The following is a 24,055-nucleotide window of genomic DNA, read 5'->3' as shown; positions in this document are numbered from 1 at the left end:
TGGTAGTCCCAACTACCATTCCCCCCGAATGGTAGATCTTGTTACAGGACCTGAAGGAGGATCAGGAGCTGACCAACTAGACACAGTCGACTGAACGACGGTGCGTCGTTAATGTTAATATAGTAGTTAAATTACTACTTGTACGATGGAGTTGCATCTCCAGTACTTTTGGATCATAACTATTTTGGAATAGTGCTGTGATCTTAGTTATTCAATGGATCTTTATGTATGAAGTATGTTTTAAGTATTGGGATATTTTCAGTTTGGTGCATAGTATTGCTAAAGAAAAAAAATTATCCGCTGCGAATATTGCATAATGTTAGATGCATGTTAGGATTATTGCATCTTATATGTCATGAACGGGGGCAGGTAACTTTGTGTTACATGTCTCGACGCTTCAAATGTCCGTCCGATCCCAAACGGAATTTGGGGGCGTCACAATGCGTTTTGATTGTAACACTTAATGCCCATTGTGTTTTTGGATTGCAAATATTTGTTTATGTTGTTATCTATTTTGAGATCTCATTAATTATGTTTCTAATTTTTGGATTGCAAATGTTTCATGATTGTAACCGGTAATGCCCATTGTGTTTTTGGATTGCAAATGTTTGTTCATGTTATTAGACGTTTTGAGATCTCATTAATTATGTTTCTAATTTTTCTTGTTTTCCATTCAGTACGTACATCTACATCTATGAGATTGGATAAATGATAACATAAGTCTTTGACAAAGACAATTTTTGTTAGACCAATTTTGGATACTTATCATTTATGAACCGTGCATGGTTGATTGGGTTGCTAGTGTTGTGGTACATAGAAGGGACTATATCGCCTTATTGATGTATAATTGCCATGACTCACTCTAGTGATTCATTTGACCATAGTGTTATGATGACCAAGTGAAATTACAGATGGATTAGTGTTTTGCGGGCATAATATCGACTTCATTGAGCCTAAAATAAGGTTAGTTATATGGGTCAAGTGAGAGAATGTTGGATATTTAATGTCCCACGTGACACGTGTATGACTTATAGACCCCTAATATTATGAGGTCGTCTAATCCAGCCAATCTCTAAAATATTAGCTGATATGCATGAGAGAAGTAATTTTCTATTTTTACTTCTATTTTGATGGGAAGTGGAGTAGCGGTTATTAAAGAATTGACAGTTATCAAAAAGGAAACAAGTCCTCTCTCTACCCATTAAAAAAGAAAGGGCTAAGAGAGATAAACGTACAGTTTCCATCAATGGTGTGTATGAATTTTCATTTTAGAGAAACGGCTAAGAGAGATAAACCTATTTTCTGATGAATTCTACATTTTACCTGATCAAGATTTAATTGAAGAAATTGCTATGGATTTTGGTATGCTCTTTATATTTGTGAAAATCTCTTGGGATTCATAAAATCTAAGTTGAGACTTATTTCAGTTTTACGTCTATTCAATTTACACAACAATACTATTTCAAGTTGGAATGCATGATCTTTTTCCAAACTTTATATATATGGGTCAACTGTCTCAACATAAAATCACTGTTCCCAAAGTTCTGTATACAATAAATATAGCCTAAAAATGAATGGTCCTGTTCTGTTTCTGCAACTCAAGGCACGCAGCAGCATCCAAATGCATGCATGATCAGGGCCATGTGCTTGATCACATGTTTCCTGACCTAGCAACATGCACGCAATTGGCTGAATGTGGAGGTGAGGCAGCTAGCACTGCAGATCCCCACCAAACCAGCACTATGATGTTTTATATATGTAAAAACAATCGCATGCATGTTTGTTTTATCGAATACTGCAATACGCATGCAATTTGGGGCTGTCTAAACGTGTGGGGTTCAAGCTGCTGTATTAACCCTACCATTCGTTTCCTTTTTTCCCAAAACCCTAGCTACTCATGCCACTCGGCCATGACAGGATATATACTTTGACCGATCAATTTAGATCGATGAAAGGAAAAAAAAAAGAAAAAGAAAAAAAAAAAAGTTTTTAGGCAAATTGCCAAATACCAAATCCACGGACAGTGGGCTTCATCCAACAGTACATATATAGCTGACCCTGGAATGCCATTCGGAACCTAGGGATCGAATAAGTAATTTCATGCCGCACCACCCATTTTGGATGCCAAAGTGGCCGGTGTGGAAGATAGAATGAGAACATGACATAAGTCCCAAATGCTTCCTTTTACCTGCCTTTTAGGGGCTGCCCCCAAAAAAAAAGGTGCCCCATACGGCAGCAGATGCTTATTAATTGTTTTTATATATCATAATTGGCATAGCAAGTGGCACTCCTTTTTGAACAAGTATTTACAATTTTTGAATTCCTTCTTTGAATATTGAAGCCCGTTTGCCGTTTGGAATCAACATATATGTAAGCACGCCTCTCATCCTCCACTTCCAAAAGGGGAAAGTCCGGAGTCTGGACCATATTAAACAGAACCCCACTTCCCTAATGGGAAAACCTTTTATCTTTTCCTTTGCACCCACCACGTATACTCATTGGATCAACTCCAATATATCTGCAGTACTCCATGTCATGATCATACTGTGTATTTATATATATATATATATAGCAGTACTATTTTAGAGTATATATAGTCTGTCTTCCTACATGACACGCCTGCAGATCAGGCCGGCCGGTGCGATCTAAATCTGCAATATATTAATCTTTCGACTACTGGCTTTGTTTGGCTTTATGAATCGGCTTGACATTGTTAAATCATGTCTTTTCATGGAGTGCATGCACTATGCAGATTAATATATAAAAGATGTGTAACTGATCATCGCCAATATATATATATATATACAGATTTTGCTTAACAACTTTATTCAAGAGCTCTAATATTCTTATTCACATTAATGCATGTTAAACACAGATTAATGTAAAGAAGGCAAGATCATATCCTGGGAAACACGCGTTTACATAGGTGATTGGTCCAAGGATTTTCATTTCAATGATTCTCTCCGTCGTTATGGTACTTTAATTTATCAAAAGCATATATACTTTCAATTACTTTAGCGCTGCATTAGATATTTCTATGGGCTTATGTATATTGACGAGACTCTGTCAACCTCTCATTTGTTAAGTAAATTGGTTTTTAAACTGATATCATTCCATATTTCTTTTTCTCGATCCTTTATCTTTTTACAAAGGGAGGGGGACCTCATGCCATTATAGTTCCCATGTTAGGAGCTTAAACGTGATTTGTGGTTAATTATTTTTTATAAATTAAGGTTACCACTTTGTACATTCCTTGCAGAAGGATACATTCCCCCTTTTGTTTGTCTTCGCAATGGACCAATCTTATTTGATTTTTACATAAATTCGAGAATTCATAAAGTTAGTTACCTGTAAAGCACAGTAAATATTTCGTTTCATATGCTTTGGAGAACATATTAATGCTGAATATAAATGTGACAAAGATGTTTTAGTTTTTCCTGTACATGAGTTAAGACAAATTTGTACCTTACAAAGGGACAAAACGTAAATACAGTACTTGAAGTTCAGATATAATTAAGTACGTATATATGGTGACTGATTAGATGGTTAAGCTAAAAAATCCATCTTGATCTTTATCCTTTCGAATGCAATGATTATGATCATTTGTCAAAGCACTGCATGCCATTACGTCAAAACACTGCATGCCATAAGTACTCGATAAAAATTAAGCATATCCAACAAGGCTTCAAAAAATATGCAGAATTTGATATTTTCTGAAAAAGGCCACTTCATGTGTGTGTATATATTTATATATATATATATATATATGAAGGATCTATAGGCAAGAGAATGGGAATAAATCATATAACGACTGAGAGTTGAAGGTGATAAAGGAGGAAGAGCAGGGAACGTTGGGGGTTACGAATTTAGAATTACAAGATGCATTGGTTACTGTAGTTGAATAAATGAGTCTGATCTGGTTAGATTGCATGATCATATGGGGAGTGATAATAAAGATAAAGTTTCTAGACTTCCTTTTCCTTTTCTCTTTCTCATCTGTAAAATGGTATTTAATTATTAGGCAGTGACCAATAAGGGTGAAGCCCACATTTATTCCATACATGATGAAACCATTCTCTTCTGGATTTCTGGTGCTATATAAAGCCCAACAGGCCTTCACCTCTTCCCACAACAAATACAAGCTTTGTTTCTAAGAGATGAAGCTGGTTTTAATTGGTTTGGTAAAGATGGTGCAAAATAAGGGTTTGGCAGCTACTTTTGGCTTGTCTCGTGAAATCACAGGCTAGAGGCTGGCAATACTCTTTCCCTCTTAACATCAAGGGTTCAAGGGTAAGGGAGGTGACAGAAGAGAGTGAGCACACATGGTATTTCTTGCATGCCCGGTTTCATGCTTGAAGCTCTGCGTGCTCACTCTCTATCTGTCACCCCACCACTCTCTCTCTCTCTCTCTCTCTCTCTCTCTCTCTCTCTCTCTCTCTCTCTCTCTCCATATATATATATGTATGCCTTTGAATTTTTTGTACATGCCTTGTGTGCGTCCGTGTGCTTGTGTATTGCAGGAGGGGGGAAAGGGACTGGGATTTGGATTCTTTCTGCCTATACTAATTTGTTATCTATCGTGTGATGTATTCCTTTAGAATGTCTTTGCAGTGGATTCCTAATCGGCTGGGGAGAAATTAACCAGAACTTTGCTTACTTCGAAGTTGGAACCAATGCTTTTCGTATTGTACCCACAGTACTGAAACGGTTCATGTGGTCATTCCAGATTATCTGTTATGTTTTAAAATTGTTTGTTCTTGTCATATGTCGATCGTGTTGCCTGCTTCTGTCACGTGAACTCAAAGATTGCTTAATTAGTTAAGGACTACCTGTTTGTGTATGCGCAGAAAGTGCCACTAATTTGTCAGTTCCTTGCTTTTTGTTCGGAACAAAAGGGGGGGAGGGGGGATCAGTTCCAAGATTTCTGTTAAGAGTCGCTCTGCTTGATGACATCTGAAAGTTCTTGGTCCTGCGTACTATTTTCGTACTTTTCATCAAAACATAAGGTTTTGACTTGAGTAATTACGACTATACCATTTGATCAAGAAGATTTATTAATCTACAGAGGTTCTGTGATTTTCCTTCACAGAAAATGTTTTTGGTTGAGTTTATGGACAGAATAAAACAAAATTACAAGATGGCAGGGAGATCAAGGGATGTTTTTTTTGTTCCATGTCTCTAGCTATATATGCGTGTTGCCCTCGTAAACTTGTACGGTTATTAGGGTATAGGCCGTGTTGTCTTGTTAGCTGGGGTTAATCTGCTTGCAAAACTTAAATGTACCCTCTTGACAGTACAGAAGGAAGGTCTTTAATTAGTTAGAAATGACCTAATCAATGGTGAAAATGTTGAAAGCAAGAAGTACTACTGATGTAGGGATCAATCAAGCTAATGGGATCCAGATCAGATGCGTCTGGTTTTTTTATCTCATCTGTACAACAGGCCAGCAGTGAAGTTGCAGAAATTCTTGGAATTCACTGATCAACTTGAAGATCCAGTACCTCAAGGTGGTTGATGATCACAATTACCTATATATATATATATTTAGGTAAAGATTGTTTATGATTAATTTGTTCAGAATAGCTGGTTATATAGGTCATGTATATAAAGTTAGTTCCTTTGATGTGTTTTTCATTACTCTTAATGATCAGCTATTCCCACTTGGCTTCCAGCTTGAAGTGACTGGTTAATTTGAGCCAAAATTAAATATTATATGTGGGAATGCTTGATGATGCATGGAGAAGATCAATCCAAAGCTGCCATGCATGTGTTTTTGTAAGCTGGAAGAAGGCTGATGATGATGATGATGACGATGATCAGATATTGATGCCTGATGGTCTTAATAATCATGTGTGTGGAAATTCTGCAACAAGATTAATGCTGTCCGCGGCTTCTACCATATATGTGCATGGTTCTTCGTAAATCTGAGAGAATTTGTGAGTTCCTCAAGGGATGATCATGATCATCGATCGATGATGAAGATATGCCAGCCAAATTAAGTTGTTTTTGACGAACTTAATTCAGTTTATAAAGTACTTCATCATGTATATATTGTGCTGATCATCGATCATATTAGTGTTCAAATGATCATATTTTTCTAATTTCTCGATTGATGTATATATATATATATATATATATGAGATTTATCGATCTAAAGCTAGCTTTTGGATTCACCAATTTCCCCTTCATGGGATATTATATTCACCTAATTAATATTTGTACGTTTCGTTAAGAGTACTACTCTACGTACTGAGTGTTTAAGATTCATGATCAGAAGTCATGTTTTAGGGTTTAGAGCTCTATGGTTTTTGTAATCGAGTCTAGTACTGATCATGATCCTCGAGGCCGGGGAGTTGAATACATTAATATGCAAGTATAGTAGTTCTACATATTCTTACATTTTTACTTACAAGACTTATTTTATTAATTTTCTTTTAAAATTCAAATTTTAAATTTCATGATTTTCAACCTATCAATAACTGACACATAGAAAAATAAATTTTTTGTAAATTTTTCTTAAGTATGTTTAGTATTTTTCTTATAATATATATATATATATATATATAGGTATATGTTCTGCATGGATCTCCACATTTATGGGAGCTAGCAGCTTGCTGTTATGTGCAATAATATTAGGACTTAGATTTGTGCTAGATTAATGTTGTCTTAAATGGTCCTCAAATAAAAGACAAATGGACTCGTTGCACTTCGGAGAAAATAAACATAAATTTAAGTTGTGTTTGGTAAGTGATCATATCTGATCACGAACAGTTTACTATTATTTACAAATTATTATCTATTTTTTCGTTATTATAATTTACTGATAAATTAAGATCATCTCAACATCCAAACGTATATTATAATCTCATTCATGATCAACATTTCCAGTGTGAAGTGGATAGCAAGATTTGTTGTTCATTTATCATGCTTGCATGTCTAGTATATATATATACTTTCTTTTTTAAAGCAAAAACATATATAATGAAGAGGGAAGGCCAAATCATATTAATTAGAAATAATACACACATGATGATCAAATGATCATCATCTCGTACGTAATTAATTAATCCTTTAATATTGTGATCTAATTTGCTCATGAAAATTCAAAACTTACATTAACCTTTTTAATCTAATTGAATGGTGGGTTGTCTAGCTACGTACGTACATGAATTAATGCATAATGCCCCCAACAAGGCGATATATTAATATGATCGATCACCAACTTCTAATTAATCATTAATCTTTCCTTATTATTATACATTAATATACCCTTTAAAAAGAAATATTAATGCATGATAATATAATTATATATGCACGATATTAATTATAACCTAAATCCAAATTAAAACTAAGTCTTTGCAATAATATTCAAGCAATAAGCTTTTCCTATAATGTCTTTCGTGGAACACAAAATAAGAAGAGAAGAAGCTACTATCAACACAAAGTAATAAAGATGAATGAGTCGTACCCAATTAATCACTCGCTAGGTTACTAGATTTAGACTTCATTTGGATCTTAAGATGAGATGAGATAAAAAATTTGTAAATAATAGTAAAATTAGTTGAGTTAAGATGTTTTATGAGATTTTGAAAAATGAGAAAAAAAATTGAATAAAAATATTATAAAGTTAAAATATTATTATAATATAATCCTTTAATATTATTTTAGTTTTGAGATTTAAAAAAATTGAATTGTTTTTTGTATTTTGTTTAGAAGTTTGAAAAAATTGTAATAATCAGGTAATGATTAGATGAAAAAGTTTAAAATTTTAAAATTGAAAAGTGTTTGTATTTAATTGGTGTTTGAATATTGAGATGAAATAAGATGAGATATCTCAACACCCAAACCAGCCGATGATGGATTGAAACTTATGAACATAACCAATCTCGATCCATATCAAGCATGCACACACACACATATTTATATATATATATATATATATGTGTGTGTGTGTGCATATGTATGTATAATATTACATACACATATATATAGGAAAAATGCTTTAGCCACGAAAATATTTTATAAAAATAAATTCATAAATTGACGTAGTTTGATGTGAAACATATATTGTACTATAAAGTTAGTTTTATTATAAAGTACTAGATTTAAATACAGATCAAATGAAGCCCTGTTAATTTGTGATCAATACTTTATTTTTGTAAAATTTCTTTGTGACCGTAGCATTCTCCCTAGATAAATTTATCCTTGCATGAATTACAATATCGTTCTTTTATCAGTATCATTGCATTGGCCATACACTACTTTAAAATATATTCAATATATATTTGCTTAGAGCTCGGGAAAGCCTCTCGAGAGCTCCCGAAAGTGTCTTGATCAATCTCTTTAATTCCTCCCCCGCCATGAGTACTCCAGGACTAGGAGGGAGGCCGCCGAGCTTTGACTTCTCATAATTCTCCTTTTCCTCAAGTTTTTCAAAATCAAATCCAATGATCATGACTTCCGCCCTCATGTCGGCCTCCACTATCGCGCACTTTGCTCTAGTGCCATGGGCTTTTTTCCCATTCCGGTTAGTCCAGATCATCACCTCCTCCAAATTGCTGCGTGGTCGTCTTGATCATCTCCAAGGTGCATGCATGGGGAGGGGGCACGAGGCACTTACGCATCTTGCATCATGTGTCTCGATCACTCTCCACTATACTAGCAACGGCTAGCCAATGGTACTGTTTTTCTCACTCTCCACTACTACATGGAAGATGATGTCAAAGGGCGTCGACCCTGTTTGCTTTGGGAGACATATTGTCGAATGATCTATTCATGTTCACTACCAAGCCAATCGTTGAAGTACACCACCTTGCACTCTGAAGGACATCGATCGTACGTGGAGCTAGCTCCTCTATCTCCTGTACTACTAATGGTCTGAGTCAGGCACTCATGAACATTCACCAAATTAAGCAACTCATGATCTTCTCTTGGAATGCTTGATCAGCAACCATGGTACCTTTTCAGGTGGCTCTTGGTTTCTTTTTATTTTTTTCTCTTTAATATATATATATATTTATATATATAATTAACTCACAAATCTACTGAATCTGCAAGCATTGATGTACTATTAATATAATCTTTTTTTTTTTTTTTTAAATTTTACTTGGAATAAGAAAGTCACTGAAAATTCAAGCACAAAATTCAGAACTTAAAATACATGCAACAGCAGTTTCATTATACCTCCTCTTGCTAGTACAACTTAATAATAAACCTGCTTAATCAGAAAACGCTTCACATACAGCACACTGAAATGGCGAAAACGTGAACAAACATGTGTCACACAAAAAATGAAAGCAAAAGAAAATAGGGATTGCACATTGATCTTGCACTTGTGACAGATTACTTTATTGAATTTGAAGCCCCAGATTTCACTCTGTTTGGAAGTACAATATATTCAATGCAGTACTTGGAATATAATCCTCAGAAGCATTCTGTGAGAACCAGGAACAGATAATGCCCTTAGATGGATTATTTTGAGTTCCTGCAGGCCACTTATCGATAAGCCTAAAACCAAACTTGGATGCAGCTGAAAGTATGGATGGCTCATCGACTCGGTGCAAGACATGGCAAAGAATGAATGCAGGTTCCTGTTCCCATGTAATGCCTCCTTTGGATGAAATCAATTCCTTCGCAGTTTCAAACAAGGGCAAAATGGCTTCAGGAATGTAAGTCACATCTGTGCCTATAATGATATCAAATCCTCTATTACTAATTTCCTTGATGGCTTCTATGTGGTCCTTATTCCCCCACTGTACTCTCTTCGAGATCAACTTGGAAAGAAATGGTGGCTTGAGATTTGAAGTGATATTTTGGGTCAATAGGTCAAGAGCACTTGCATCCCCATCAGTGGCAACTACTAGGTCAGCAGATCTAGTGGCAACCATAGAGCAGATGCCTCCACAGCCAGACCCCAACTCTAACACCCTTTTCCCAGCAACGATGCTAGGATTTTGTGCTAGTACAGAAGCCACTAGGCGAGCTGATTCCCAGAGCATCAAGCCGGTAGATTTGCATGTATGTTGATACTCTCTAGACAGCACTCTAATCTTGTAGTTAGATCCTCTAACGTTGACATCAATCATCTGCCACAAACAAAGTGAGTGATGAAGATCTCTCCATATAAATTATCCATAGCAAAAGATCAGTTTAGCACTCCAAAGGACAAGTTGATAGTGAAACACAAGCAGGCCGTGCTCTGCTACTGAAATCAATAGACAGCACAACTCAGCATCCTTTCTAAGCACAGGTGAGAACTTGTTGCATCAGTTTAGCAGAACTTTAAGTACAAGTAGAAAGATAAAAGGCAAAAAATCACCTCAAAATCATTGGAAAGTGAAGTTCCAAACATATCAGCTGCAACCCCCTCAGATATGTCAACTTCAAAGTTCTTCACAAGCCCCATCAACGAATTCTCCTTGACTCCAGGCTCAATATCCTCTTGACCAGAAGAGCCCTTAACTGCAGCTTCCATAATAGAAGAAGAATTTACATCGTCTGAAAGTCGGAAAACAGCTTGGATCCAACGCCTGGCATCACAAACAGAAATATATTCAACTGAGATACTTTCTTTTAATACATTTTTTAGAAGCGGTTATATATACAAAGATTCCACAAGGAAAAAAGTTTTTTCTTAGTTAATTGTTGCGCTAATCACTTGACAAAAAATTTGAGTGCACTTCAACAGATTAAAAATTCACAACATTAATGTGAAATATATTATTTTATCAAAAAACAAAACAAAGTTTGACAAAAAAGAAAAAACTACAACTCTACAAATTGCTATGAAAAATGAAGATACAATCACTGACCGATTCATCACCAACTCCCTCGAGCGGTTCTCAACTTGTTTGCAACACAAACCAAGTTCTTCAACATCAAATCCATTTTCTTTAAATAAATTTCTCAAGAACTCTTCAGAAAAATAGAAAGCTCGCTGGATAAAAAAAAAGGTTTATATAAGTAGCTAACTCGCTAAACTACATACTGAGAACATATAAACCATTCTGGAACTTACAGTGCCATCACCCCTGACATAAAAGTTTTCACTAATCTTTTGATCCTTGAGAGTAAACCTTTCCTGCCAATATATTTATTATAAAATGTTAATAAAAAATTCTCTACATAGAGAACAAGCGGCTAATTGCAGATATTGTGATAAGTAGCCAATTGGTGATACAACCGTTTCAAAAAATTTAGAGGGGGGGTTGCCAAAACACTAGGAAAGAATTTGAAAACAAAAATGGAAAAATTTGAGTTTTATGTTCCACTCCGATTTTGGTGAAACAATCAAAATTAGGTTTCGAATAAGGATGCTCATACTGTTATGAGGGATGTAAGGCTGATATTCTTCTTAAGTAAAACATAATCATGATAAAATCACACCGACATATGAAGCATGAAAACTGAAGGAAAGGAATATTTCATAGAGGGCAGTCAAATCCATTCTTCGTCAATGAGCTTTGGAACAAATGGTCAACTACCTTATAAAAAAAGTGCTAGAGGGCGAAGACACTGCTTCAATTCCCATTCAAGAGCCAAACTGTATTTACCTAAAACAGGGAGTGAAATCCCACATTGCTTTTATTTTTTATTTTTTATTTTTATTTTTTTTATCATCATCATAACCATTACTGGCTTCAAGAAATGTACAGCCAAAGTTGATGAACTCAAGCAACTAAGTATATAACAAACATAAGCCACCAAAAAAAAAAAAAAAACTGCGAGAAGCAATTCGAGGATAGAAGGAAATAGAGCAATAGAGCATGGGTTCAAAAAGAAAGTAAACAAACAAGAACTTCAAAATGCATGAGTATCAACCTGAGCAAGGTCACCAGTGGCATAATCACGAAACAACACGTACCCATTTGGCTGAAAATTAAAAAAAAAAGATGGAATTTTAAATTTAAAAGAGTTAATTATGGCATTGTTTATAGAAGCTCTAATATTTCATGATTCTTGTAAATAAATGCACTAACATCTTACCTTGAGAACTTTTCTAATGTTCTGCAACGCTAGAGACATCTTCTCTGGGGAAACTGCAGATAACACAAAAATCTGCTTAACGCGTCAGCTAGTTGGCTGAACAACAAACATCAAAGCAAACTTAAGCACAACAGCACATTGTCCAACCAGAATGTAGATTGGAATACAATAATACATCAATGAAAGTGGAAACCAGATTTTTTTTTTTTTTAACTTTTTTATAGGTAAAAAACCAGATATTTAACAATCACATAAACTTTATGAACGATAACTTCATTTAAATACCATGGTCACTATATCAAGTGAAGATGAAGAAATTTGCTTGCTTAGATCATCAACTGTCAAATCACAAACAAATGCACTAACTCGGGATTCATTGAAGTCTTTATGCATCTGCGATGAGCAAGACAAATACATTCAGCCAAATAGAACTAGTTCAAGTAAAATTTTAAGTTATATATGGACAATTAACTCCTAAAGCTACAAACAATAAGCATACAAAACAAGGAAATTGCAACATGTCACTTTAGTAGAAGTGCTACATTTCCAGTTTAACTCATGATCAATGCCCAAAGGAATCTCTTTAACTTTCTGCAAAGTATTCAACGTACCATGAGTTGTCAAATACAAAAACATATTGTAGAAAACATGTTGCCACCAAACTTTTGACACTAAATAAAAGGAGAAGGAGAACAGTGTCATTCACAGAAGAATGAAGCATTTCTACCTATAGAATTAAGTAATTATGAGTTTCTAATCCAAGAGATAGTTTAAAATATGACTTTATATGATTTATCCCCTTTCTATGATTATACACATAACTTTGTTTAAAATATAGTTTAAAACATGACTATACACATAACTTTCTATGATTCATCCCCTTAACTTTTTAGGTTATTATGACTTGTTGATTTATATTAAATCAAGCTCACATGCAATGCACATAATCAAAGGAGGAATAAGAACAAAACTACAAGCTGATCCTCTTCTCATTCATCAATTATAGGGCACTTGAACAGCTCCACAGCTCCAGATCCATAACTTTTAAGCACAATTATCTACACATACTACAATATGATCCACGTACTCAGATGCATTCAATCATAAAGATTCGCCAATTATTCAACAATAGAATACAAGACAATCAAACCTGAACCAAGTTAACAGCACGTGGTGAGAAATCGCATGCATACACAAAAACATCCGGATATGTAGCAAGCAAGGGAAAGATGGTGTTTCCAGCTCCACAGCCAGCCTGATAACAATGACAAAGATTTAATAGCTCAATATATAGTAAATTCTCAAGGAGTGGTTAAAGAGCTTCCAAAAAGGAATATAAAGAGGAAAATAACTACTTACAAACACACACACACACACACACACACACACACACACACACATGTAGTACTTTACTATAGCTGTGAATGGTGATAGTTCCTCTCTATATCCACAAGATTAAGGCTAAAATACAATATAGCCTTAATGATCATAGTGGACAATAAATAAGAATGAGAATCATGAGAAGACTTGATTAAAACTACAGGTACAACAATGATTAAATAAATGATACAACTTCAAAATCAAATTTTAAGACACAAAATACGTTAGTGTTTGATCTCACCAACAACATAGAGCAATTTCAAACGACTTGCAACAATAAGTCATGCAAATATCTCTATATACCTATCCACCTTATTTAATCAAAACTTCAGTCAAAGATAATATGAATGATAATATGGATATAACAGGGTGACATGAAACTAAGTTAGAAACTTCATCAAGTCATGAAAAATATAAAATTAATTACTTATAACAAAAAAGATTACAGGTTTTTTTTTTTTTAAGTAGAAAGATTACAAGTTAGGAACCAAACATCTAGATTTTGTCCACATAAGAGAGGGAGAGAGAGCTAATAATGAAAAAAGATGGTTTACCTCCAAAATCTCTTTTCTTCCTGATCCCTGTAAATAAATAAAAAATCCACAAAATATATCTTAATCCATTAAAGATATTGCAAAACGCTTAGAAACTACACTTGCAAAAGAAAAAAGAAACACTCATGCCTATTAATTAATACTACCGTTTTACTTATCAAAAAAACAAAAAAAACACTCACAGAGAAATGGTGGCCCCACTCCTTGTCCAAGTAGTGACGATCTTTGAAAAACTAAAGATACAAAAACAGAAAAATGAAATAAAAATTTTACCAATACCCATTGACTTGCAGCAAATTAAAAACAAGTGGCAGTTTAAAAGCTTTCAGGAAGCAATCAAAATGGTTTGCCCTTTTCATTACAGACAGGATTGACAGCTGTAAGGTGCAGATTACCCTTTCTCCCAAGAAACTGACACCAGCTAAAGCCATAGAGGCGACCCGATTTCCAGACAAGTAATAACCTACTCAACTCAGCTAAAGGTCTCTGGTTTTAGAATTATGAACCGAAGGTCTGGCCAGCCATTTATGCCACTACGGATCACATAACGTGGATCAAGATCATTGTTGCCAGTCATGTTTTGGAGCCTAGCGGTAGAATTATACTGACACAAAAAGTAATAGCATGTAATGATCGAAGAAGAACTCAAGCCACGTCCGGCCTCATACTCTAAAAGTACTATCCAATGTCATAAATGGAGCTCATAGGAATTACTAAAAAGGGCAATAACTCCTCTCTCCAGAGCAACGTGGATCTCATTCACCATCTTCCTATTCTAAGTGGGGAGCTCAGTCGGGATTATTAAGTAGCATTTGAATCGGCTGTTGGTCTGATAGAGTCACCGCGCGGCCGGGGAGCCGCCCGGGGGGGGGGGGGGGGGGGGAGAGGTTGGAGGAGAGAGGGAGAGAGAGAGTTACTCTATCTTGATGCCGTTTGTAAAAGATATCCCAATACTTCTTAGCTTCTCTTTCATATTTCTCTGCCAAACATAGCGACATAATTAAAATGAATACGAACAATATTCTGTGTGGTGAGAGAGAGAGAGACCTCGCCAGAAGGGGGAGATAACATCGCTAGAGGGAGGATATATTTGTATCGTCTGGGATGGCAGTTGTTGCTCCTCAGCTGCTTGCAAATCAGACGCCATTTTCCGAGTCTCTCTTTGAGGAGAATAACGTCACAAGTATATCTACATACATCAAGAGCGTAATTTGCCATGAATTTATTTATTTTTATAAGTAACATTGCCATGAATGATAACCCACCAACAACGGAATTAAGGGCGGTGAAGATCACCAACGAAATAAAACAACAGAGAAACACGTACCAGAAGTTTGCAGTCAATCGCCCCACATCCACAGAGAGAGAGAGAGAGGGAGGGACGGGGGTAGGGGGTTTAGGGTTTTGCTTGTGACCAGTAGCGATGTTTGCCGTAAAGGTAAAAAGCGACCCACCCTCTTTTTAAGTATTCATTCCATACAAAATATTAAGCAATCATTATACTTATTGTTTACGGATTAATGTCTAATTTGGCTATAATCATTTAATTTTATTTAATTATTATAATTTTTTTATTTCAAAAAATATATTATAATTTTTTTAAATTCTTACATAAAATATAATAAATAATTCAAAATTTTAAAATTTTAAAATAAAAATAATATTTTAACAATATTTTATTCAACTTTTATCTCATCTATATAACTAAACGAGACCAATTGAAAAGTCAAGTAATCAAAATATTTAGGTCTTGACGCTTAGAATATTTGTAAATGGTTTTCAAATAATAATGAAATAATTTGAATTAAGATATTTTATTAAGTTTTAAAAAATAAGAGAGAAAGTTAATTAAAAATATTATAAAATTACAAAATTATTTGAATATTATTTTTATTTTAAAATTTGAAAAAACTTGTATTCTTATTTATATTTTGTTCAAAATTTAATAAAATTGTAATGATTAAGTAATAAATAAGTAAAAAATTTAAAAACTTGAAATTAAAATGCTTTGAATTTAAATAATATTTAAGAATAAAATATTTAAAAATTATGTTATCCAAACCATATTAATAGTGTATATCTTGAGGATAAGCCATCAAGCCCACCATTAACTCAAAACATTAAAAAGAGAAATTAAAACATTTTACGTCAATTTTACATCAAGCCCAACATTAATATTATAAAGTAAATCTAACTAATCACGTAAATTTATGTTAATTTATAAATTTATTTTTGTCAAATCATGATTAAAACATTTATCTTAAAAAGGTTAAAGTAAATAGAGACAAATCCCTGTACAGCAAGATTTCATATTTGTGTATATAGACTTCCGTACTGTTCAACCCCTTGGCAAACAAAATATGCGTAGTGCTATATATATGTATATAGCCAGAGTTCAAAAACAAATTGCCTTAAATGAAAACAGGGATAAATGCGTAATGCAAATGATACAAAATGAAGTTCTCTAGCTAGTTTTGCTGTCCTTGTATAATTCCTCCATCTCACTCCTTCATTGATGCCCTCTTCTTCCAGTTCTACTATACATCTAGTCTTCAGCTCCCTTCAAAAACAAAAGAAAAAAAAAAAGAATTGGGAAATTAACGTTCAACAAAATAATTACAGCTACTGAATTAGACCCAGTTTTCCTCTTCCGCTCCTCTCTGTTTCTCTCTTATTTTGGGCTTTAAGAAATTGGAGGCGGTCATATTTTTCACAGCTCTCGGCATTTCACTCATCACTGTGCCTCTCGGCAGTCTGCAAAGTGGGACTTTTCTCCTTTTCATCGGCATCGGCACCCACAGTTTGTTCGCCACCAGGCACAACTCCATTTTCCACCACGGGCAAGTCACCATTTTCTGAGATGCTCTTTCCCTCTACATTATTGACAGGTTTGATTGGATCTCTTGAGGGAGAGATTCTCAGTAGGCGGCCAATTCCATCATACATGTTCTTTGCATCCATGACAAGAGTAGCTCCACCAGGGTAACAACGACCAAAGCATGTGGCGCAATGTGGGTAAACAACCTGTGAAGGGAGAGGGCCCACAAATTACAAGGTGTGAATATGGTTAAAAGACAAACTAAAGGTGACAATCCTCCCAAGTAAGAATCGCACCTCAATGAAAGCCCTGCAAAGAGCGAGGAAAAGTCCAGATTCACTTTCTCTGAGCATCCGAGCTGTATTATACCTCAATAAAGAGTCGGAAACAGCCCGCAATCCCTCAATTAATTCTTGAGCGAGTAAATGTTTCAAACTCAATGGGGCACAGGGACGTAGCTCGTTCATTGCTGCAGACACACCTACAACCACCAGAAAGAAAAAGATGACCAAAGAAGAAATCCTCTAAAACATAAATTGTAAGTAACCATGAACATAAATTGTAAGTAACCATGAGATCTAAACCAAAAACTTCAGAGGAATTGGAATCAGTAGGCCACGGAGAAAGTAGCATCTCCATACCAGATAATTTCCAAACTCAGGAATTCAGCCATCAGACTAAAACATAAAGTTATCAATATAATTTGATAATGAGATCAGAATGTCTTGTCAGCATAGCTATTTGCAAAGAATCTACTATCTCATTTTCTAGCCCCCACAAGCCAGGGGAGGGGGTCTTTTTCTCTTAACAATTCTGCTTCATATCATGACCACCAAAGTTCACAGCAACAGTAGTATCAAAGGTGAGGAAATTCTGCTCGGTTTTGAAATACCACCCAAGTAAAAAGCATATATCAAACTCACCATTGACAAATACAGCAAGAGGCGGATGTTCCATCAGATGAGGTGGTGGAGTGACATCCTCCTGACTATCATCGCCAACAGTATAAGCTGGGAAACCAACTACTGGCATTGGGACCCAACGATGTGAATCCAGGACCAACTGGTTTAGAGTACAACATCAAGTTACATATCACCAAATAGAAGGCATCATGCTGCTTGGTACAAAGTGAAATGATCATCCTAATATGCCAAATTCTTTTTGTAATCTATTAAATAAATTCTGGGAGAACAGAAACAAATATTCTACTTCACCTCTAGCTCATTTACCTGAAAATTCTCAACTGCTGTATTCATATTTTTTGAGAATAAGTTGATAACAGCCCTGTAAATTGACCAAAGTCAATATTAAAATAAGAACAAAGATATAAAAAGTGAAGGTTTATTATGGCCAAAGATAAATATATACATAAAACAAGGTATTACTCTTCAAACAGCGAAGGAAGCAGCCCCCGAAAATCTAGCCCAACCCAACCAAGCCCCATGGCACAATACTGTGAATAACACAAAAGAGTAAAGTCAAAAGCTCTGGATGTGTAGTCCTGATTCCAGAAAATTTGCATGCAAAATGTTTTGAATTAGGCAAAAAGAAGTTGAAGTGAACGGAAACATTTCTCCACAAATCTAAGCTCCTGCAGAAACAATGATATTTTAATATGCATACAACCCACAAGTGGCCTTGTAGGCTAAAAGTAATTCTCCATTAGAATGTGGAGGAAGGACTAAGGTTTGACATGATATGGGTGGGGCTTAGAGCAGTATGAGTTATTCTATCATTTCAGGCAAAAGAAAATGTTTGATATGCACAAGACACACAGGCATGCCGAATTTTATTGGAATGCTTACCATGCATTGATCCAAGATGTTCGAGAGAGATCCACCTTCAGTTATCTTTGGAAGCATGACTTTAAGAGTTTTAAGGTGTGAGGTAATCTGATGCATAGCCCAACTAAATAGAAGCCCACCATCATAGTTTTCCTCACTTCCTGATGTATCGTCAGCAAAAATTGCTCGATACTGGTTAACTACATCGAAAAGATGCATTCTGTGACAGTTTATCATCCCTTTTAAGTACTCATAAGGATTTCTCTGGTCCAGATCCTCAAGAATTCCAGTAAGCCAAGCCTCTCGGCACCTCAAAAACTGAAACACATGGAAAATAATCATGATCACATTGAACCTATAGAAGTAGCCCCTACAAAAAGCATAGAAGCCAATTAAATGTTCACTAAACCAACATCCCTATCAGCAACAAATCTTACAAGTCAAGTTTTTAGTATAAACCATAAAAGATTAATGAATTATGCATAACAGAGGTTGACAAATACCTGCAAACGCATCTCGTACTCGCTAAATACTCCTATCCGACGTAAATATCCAATAATACGAAGACATTCTGGTAACTGCAATATACAAGGATTTTCTCATAAAAAAACTGCAATACATGAGGATACATCCACAGATATACAAAAGTCAAGCTGCATCAATTGCAAATGACTGGACAGAAAAACCACAGACCTGAATATTTGAGCGAAGTTTCTGGAGAAGCTGAGAAAGAAGAGCCTGGGTTGTCTGCCTGACTTCTGCAGCTAGTGCTTGAATAACAGGTAATCTTCAAGAAAAGAACAAAAACTCAGCAAGCATCCTTCTGATTTTTTTTTTTTTAATTTTAATGAGTAATTGAAGATTTTATTAAAAAACGCAAAAGTGCACAGGACATAAAAGAGAACACCTAATTAGAAAAAGAAAAGGATGCAAGGTAATCATGAAGACTCGGCCAATTAAAATCTATAGTAGCTACCAAGAGGAAAACAAGTTAAGAATAGCATGTGCCTTCTGAAAAGTTGAGAGCCAAAACATTCGGTAGCTAGTAAAGGAAAATAACACAAATATAACTCACTTGGGATGCATAGTTGAAAGTTTGTAAACAAATGCTTCTAAGTCAAGAGCTTCATCATAATTTCCATTTCTTACACACCTGCATAAAGAAAGGATTCAATAGCCTTTCTAGTTATTACCCGATGAGATGAATAGCTGCATCAAGAATGACATGTCCTACGAAAATACGCTGGCCAACCAACAAAATAATGCCATTTAAATGTTTTCTAATATGGAATTACCGTTTATTTTCTAAAAAGCTGCTGATAAGGTCAATATTTCAAGTAAAAAGAGATTAGCAGATAGGACAATCATGGCATGGCATACCAATTTTACTATTTGCAGACCTGATTCCTGAATAGGAATACTGAAGGACAAAACTTATTGAAGTTTTATGGCATGAGTTTTTTTATTTTTCATGAAGATAAACAATTGTATCAAAGAATTACAGAACCGTGGCAGTGCAGCAAGGGCATAATGTCATTTTAAACAACCAGTAACACCCACCCTTAAAGCTCAAAGATTAAAAAACCATCCTAAAAATATTCCCAAGTAAACAACACAACGAAACCATAGAATAATCTAACTTCTCATTTCCATGATCTGCAATCAATATCATCAAAGTCCTATGGCAGTCTCCAAAAGAGCCCTGATAGCTGGCAAATTTACCCCTCCCCCTCCCCTAGATGCTCCTCTAAATTTGTATAAACTCGACACTTCAAGTAGTTGCTTCTTAATCTTGTTTCTACCAGCGCTTCATGACCTCCAAGCACCCCCCCCCCCCCCCCCCCCCCCCCTTCTCCTCCTCCTTGTGTAGACAAGAGTTTCATTATGCCTCAGTTACTTCAGAACCAATTTCTAGTTTCAAAACATCATTCATCCATCAATCACAAAAAATAGTTTTTAAGGTTGTAAACACGAAAAGTAGAAATTAAGCACAAAATACCAAATGTACAATACATAAAAATGGTTTGTTTAATATAACCATAGAAAGATAAGGGTATAAGTTTAGACTCATACTCCAAAGAGTGGGGAACTATCTGATGGCTTGAGTTAAAGACATCTCAATGCAGTCAACAACTTATTGCACACATAGTACTAGGATGCATTTCTTTTCAAACACTAAATGTAAAAACTTAATATGAGACCTCTAGATTAGGGACTATTGATTCCATTTGAACAAATGACCTTCATATATATATGTTCTAGGTAAAAGATAAATATTATTGATCAGAATAAAATAGGCATGCCCGTGTACACAGGAAGTATACATAAGGCACCTAAGTACATTCTATGAATGACCTTCCTATTTTTTGAAACACATACGTGTCCATAAGCTGAGGAATTTCAAGTAAGTCCAGCAGAGTACTGTGATTTGCGAGCAATGTTTGGTTCATCTTCCTCTCCTCCAAAATCTGTTCTGCAGATTCAATGAACTGGGTGGAACCAGATGTCAACTTTGGGATCTCATTTATCTGCAAAGGATGAAAATTACATCTCAGTATACCTGTCTATCATGTGCTTCAAAATTACTTCTAAAAAACATCATGTTCTTCAAAATTATGCGGCAAGATGATTACATTTTCTCTGATGTTTTAGATGCTTGCATTACACATGGAAGCAATTCCATTTGTCATAACAATTATAAACCCAAAATTATCGAGCTCCTTGCTCTTATATTAGTAAATCAAAAACAGTGGAGAAACTGTACTTCTCGGTTTCTCGCTCCTCCTACATATCAACATCACCTCACTACTTAATTTTGAGACCCTTGCAAGATCTTCAAAGATTATCCCCGACTCAAGTTAATGGGTCATGAAGTGGTGTACTTCATTCATACAACATTTTTCTAGTACAAATTAAGCCTAGATAAAAAAATTTCACGGGAAGCTGCATTGAGTACGAAAACGAGACGATATTTCAGCACCATAAAACACCAAAACAAAAATTAAAAAATTAAAAAGAAGTATTATTACCAGAGATTCAAGATTCTTATCAATAGAAGAAACTTCCTCCCGAATCGCAATCAGTGCATCGGCTGCGGCAATGAATGCTCGGTAATTTCCCACAGCCACCTCTTGCATTTGCCTCCTGATCCGCTCCGCATCGACCCGAAGAAGCTCCGGTTCCTTTAAAAAATTAAGAAATTTTATGAAGTACTTGACAAGCTTCTCAGACAGACTTAGAGACAGACAGACAGAGAGCAAGGACCTTGTGGAGGCGATCGAGGGTGAAGGAAAGGAGCTCGGAGACGTAGGGTTGTTGGGAGGCCGATGCGAGAGGGAGGAGACCTGAAACCGGCGACGACGACGTCGTCTCCTCTGCTGCATTTTCGAGCTCCATTTCTCGGAGCTCCGGAACCCCTGATTCGCTGAATCGAAGGCTCAAATCACAGTTCGGTGCGGAACAGTGCGTCTCGTCGATTACTGAGCTCTGCTATTCGGATCTGGATCCCGTGTGGGATGAGGCGTGAGTTCAAAGGGCCAATTATGGCCATGTCAGCGTTGACGACAAAGGGTCCCACCGACGTGACGTGGTATGTACGTTTTTACATGATCCTGGCCGTCGGTTTCACATACTTCTATGTCAAAAGAAAAAGATCAGTGGAGTCTGTAAGTATAATACAGGCACTTTAAAAAAATATATATATATTATTTATTAAATGAGTTACTCAATTCTTATAAAAAATATTCTTGGCATACTTAGAATATGTAAAAAAATATATATTCATTAAATGAGTTACTCAATTCTTATAAAAGAAATTCTTGGTATAAGTAGTGTTGATCCATCTCTGCTGCCAGTTATCTGTTCTAACAAAAATTACATGAATTCTTCATTTCAACACAGTTTTAAAATGACTTAACAATAATTAAATTGAAATAAATAGAAGTTACAGCAATTTGCTTTAATTATTTGAGTTTATAGGAAAATATAATGAAAACTTCTTGGCATTCAATGATTGCCTGCAATTTGTCTAAAGGAAATGATAGTTGCCGTCGGAATTTATATTAAAAAAATTAATTTTTTAATAATAAATTTAATTCTTTTTCAAAACAACTGCACGATACTTGCGCATTACTCTACGATTATACGTAGCATTACTCATGAATTAATACATCCTTGATAAGAACCATGAAATCCTTTTCCATTAAAGTGCATGAATGATAAAAATACCTTTCATATAAAACATGTAAAATGTATGCTTATCCTTTATTTACTCATAATGAGCCAATTTATACAAGTAAAATATACAATACATTTCAACTCATTCAGCTAAAAACTAAGTTTATCTCTGAACATAGCCAAAGTGCAAAAAGAACCCAGAAAAAGGAAGCAAACATAGTGAAACTTATGAACAGACTGAAGAATTTCGCAATCTCCTTCAATTCTACAAACTTGTCATGAGGATCAACCCATTCCATTTTCCATTAATTAGAGAACTTGTCACCATCTTGATTTACTCACCAGCAAGAAATCACGAAATGGAAGACAAGAAGCATGATTAAGAAGAAGGAAGCATCGAGTACTGAAAGAGAGGTCGAAGCCATGGAGGCGTAATAGTAGTAAGGATAGGAGTAACCGTATGCTCCAACCATGGGTGGTACATGTCCGGGATCTGAAGGAGGCATATTGTTGAAGTAAATAAAAGGAGGTGAAGGCGATCCCCCTAAAGAATTTGAAGAAGCCTTTGGCGGCAATGCTGCTGGTGGAGATGGTAGTGGTGTGGATGTTGGTGGCCGTGGTCGTGAATGATCTGGTGATGATGGTGTTGGCTTTGGTGGTGGCAGTGAGTGGTGCACTGAAGATGCTGGTGGTGGATGTGACTGTAGCTGCGGAGATGGTGGTGAACATATGACAGGACATGTTGCACATTCACTGATACATGGTGCGCCAGTTGGAGGATCCCCAATTTCATGATCCTGATCACACGTTACATTGGCAAACATGAATAACCCCATGATCATCCCTACATTCAAGAGCCAAGGAAACCATTGCTTTCTCATTGAAGCCGAAAGGTTGCGATGAAACTCACCCATCTGAATTCTAAATGGCTCAAGTTTGGGAAGAAAATGCCAAATTCTGATATTGTGTCCTTGTGACTGAAACTTGTTGGGCTAACGCCCTCTGGGACTTTATAGTTACAAAACCAAAAGAGGTCAGGGCAGTAGGCAGGTTGCTTTTAGACGTATATGTGTGTTTATGGCTCTTTAAGAAGTTACTTGGATTCTTCTTTAATGGAGTTTGTCGTATTGCTGCAAAGGAGTACATAATATAACCAGATAAACCACTTTTCTATTTCATTTTTCTCAAGCTTTTTTGGATTTAATATTTCATAGAAGCCAATGTCTTGGACGCCCAATATCCCCAAGTATGTAAAAGCTCAATATATATTGAAGGCCTTAAGAGTAGTACTAGACTACTAGTCACACTATCACACATGATTGACCAACAGGGACCAAACATCTAGAGTCTAACATAGG

General features: G+C 35.6%; 3 protein-coding genes and 1 long non-coding RNA gene across 7 annotated transcripts; 1 reads left to right on the top strand and 3 right to left on the bottom strand.

Annotated features, from left to right (window-relative positions):
• Positions 1–4,049: 4,049 nt before the first annotated feature.
• On the top strand, positions 4,050–6,101 carry LOC122295862. Its single transcript, XR_006238296.1, has 2 exons — positions 4,050–5,548; positions 5,673–6,101. It is a non-coding gene; the product is annotated as an uncharacterized LOC122295862 (long non-coding RNA).
• Positions 6,102–9,151: 3,050 nt separating this feature from the next.
• LOC122297207 lies at positions 9,152–15,387 on the bottom strand. 3 transcript variants are annotated; one of them, XM_043107187.1, is made up of 13 exons: positions 15,247–15,387; positions 14,967–15,108; positions 14,837–14,898; positions 14,102–14,152; positions 13,920–13,946; positions 13,136–13,240; positions 12,271–12,378; positions 11,986–12,057; positions 11,821–11,871; positions 11,018–11,080; positions 10,812–10,936; positions 10,319–10,529; positions 9,152–10,085 (listed from the first exon to the last, which is right to left on the bottom strand). In XM_043107187.1, exons 2-13 carry the CDS (start codon positions 15,064–15,066, stop codon positions 9,372–9,374), a joined length of 1,689 nt encoding a protein of 562 aa, XP_042963121.1. In that variant the 5' UTR covers positions 15,067–15,108; positions 15,247–15,387; the 3' UTR covers positions 9,152–9,371. The 3 variants fall into 3 exon arrangements, with proteins under 3 accessions (XP_042963121.1, XP_042963123.1, XP_042963122.1); XM_043107189.1 differs by lacking the exon at positions 14,837–14,898; XM_043107188.1 differs by lacking the exon at positions 14,837–14,898 and having other exon boundaries at positions 13,179–13,240.
• An 827-nt stretch (positions 15,388–16,214) lies between these two features.
• LOC122296479 (conserved oligomeric Golgi complex subunit 8) lies at positions 16,215–21,931 on the bottom strand. The gene is made up of 12 exons (XM_043106230.1): positions 21,786–21,931; positions 21,551–21,703; positions 20,901–21,049; positions 19,597–19,674; positions 19,215–19,308; positions 19,025–19,099; positions 18,543–18,839; positions 18,123–18,190; positions 17,967–18,021; positions 17,661–17,799; positions 17,034–17,218; positions 16,215–16,943 (listed from the first exon to the last, which is right to left on the bottom strand). The coding sequence occupies exons 1-12, from the start codon at positions 21,915–21,917 to the stop codon at positions 16,647–16,649; spliced, it is 1,722 nt and encodes a 573-aa protein (XP_042962164.1). The 5' UTR covers positions 21,918–21,931; the 3' UTR covers positions 16,215–16,646.
• An 84-nt stretch (positions 21,932–22,015) lies between these two features.
• Positions 22,016–23,770, bottom strand: LOC122296480 (protein TRACHEARY ELEMENT DIFFERENTIATION-RELATED 7A-like). Of its 2 annotated transcripts, none has more exons than XM_043106231.1 (2): positions 23,040–23,770; positions 22,016–22,152 (listed from the first exon to the last, which is right to left on the bottom strand). In XM_043106231.1, the coding sequence occupies exons 1-2, from the start codon at positions 23,609–23,611 to the stop codon at positions 22,146–22,148; spliced, it is 579 nt and encodes a 192-aa protein (XP_042962165.1). In that variant the 5' UTR covers positions 23,612–23,770; the 3' UTR covers positions 22,016–22,145. The 2 variants fall into 2 exon arrangements, with proteins under 2 accessions (XP_042962165.1, XP_042962166.1); XM_043106232.1 differs by having other exon boundaries at positions 22,019–22,155; positions 23,040–23,769.
• Positions 23,771–24,055: the final 285 nt, after the last annotated feature.

This window comes from Carya illinoinensis, chromosome 15, assembly GCF_018687715.1.
Source record: "Carya illinoinensis cultivar Pawnee chromosome 15, C.illinoinensisPawnee_v1, whole genome shotgun sequence".
Lineage (NCBI taxonomy): Eukaryota > Viridiplantae > Streptophyta > Magnoliopsida > Fagales > Juglandaceae > Carya > Carya illinoinensis.
Note: the sequence above shows the minus strand (reverse complement) of the source record. Positions and strands in the feature narration are given on the sequence as shown.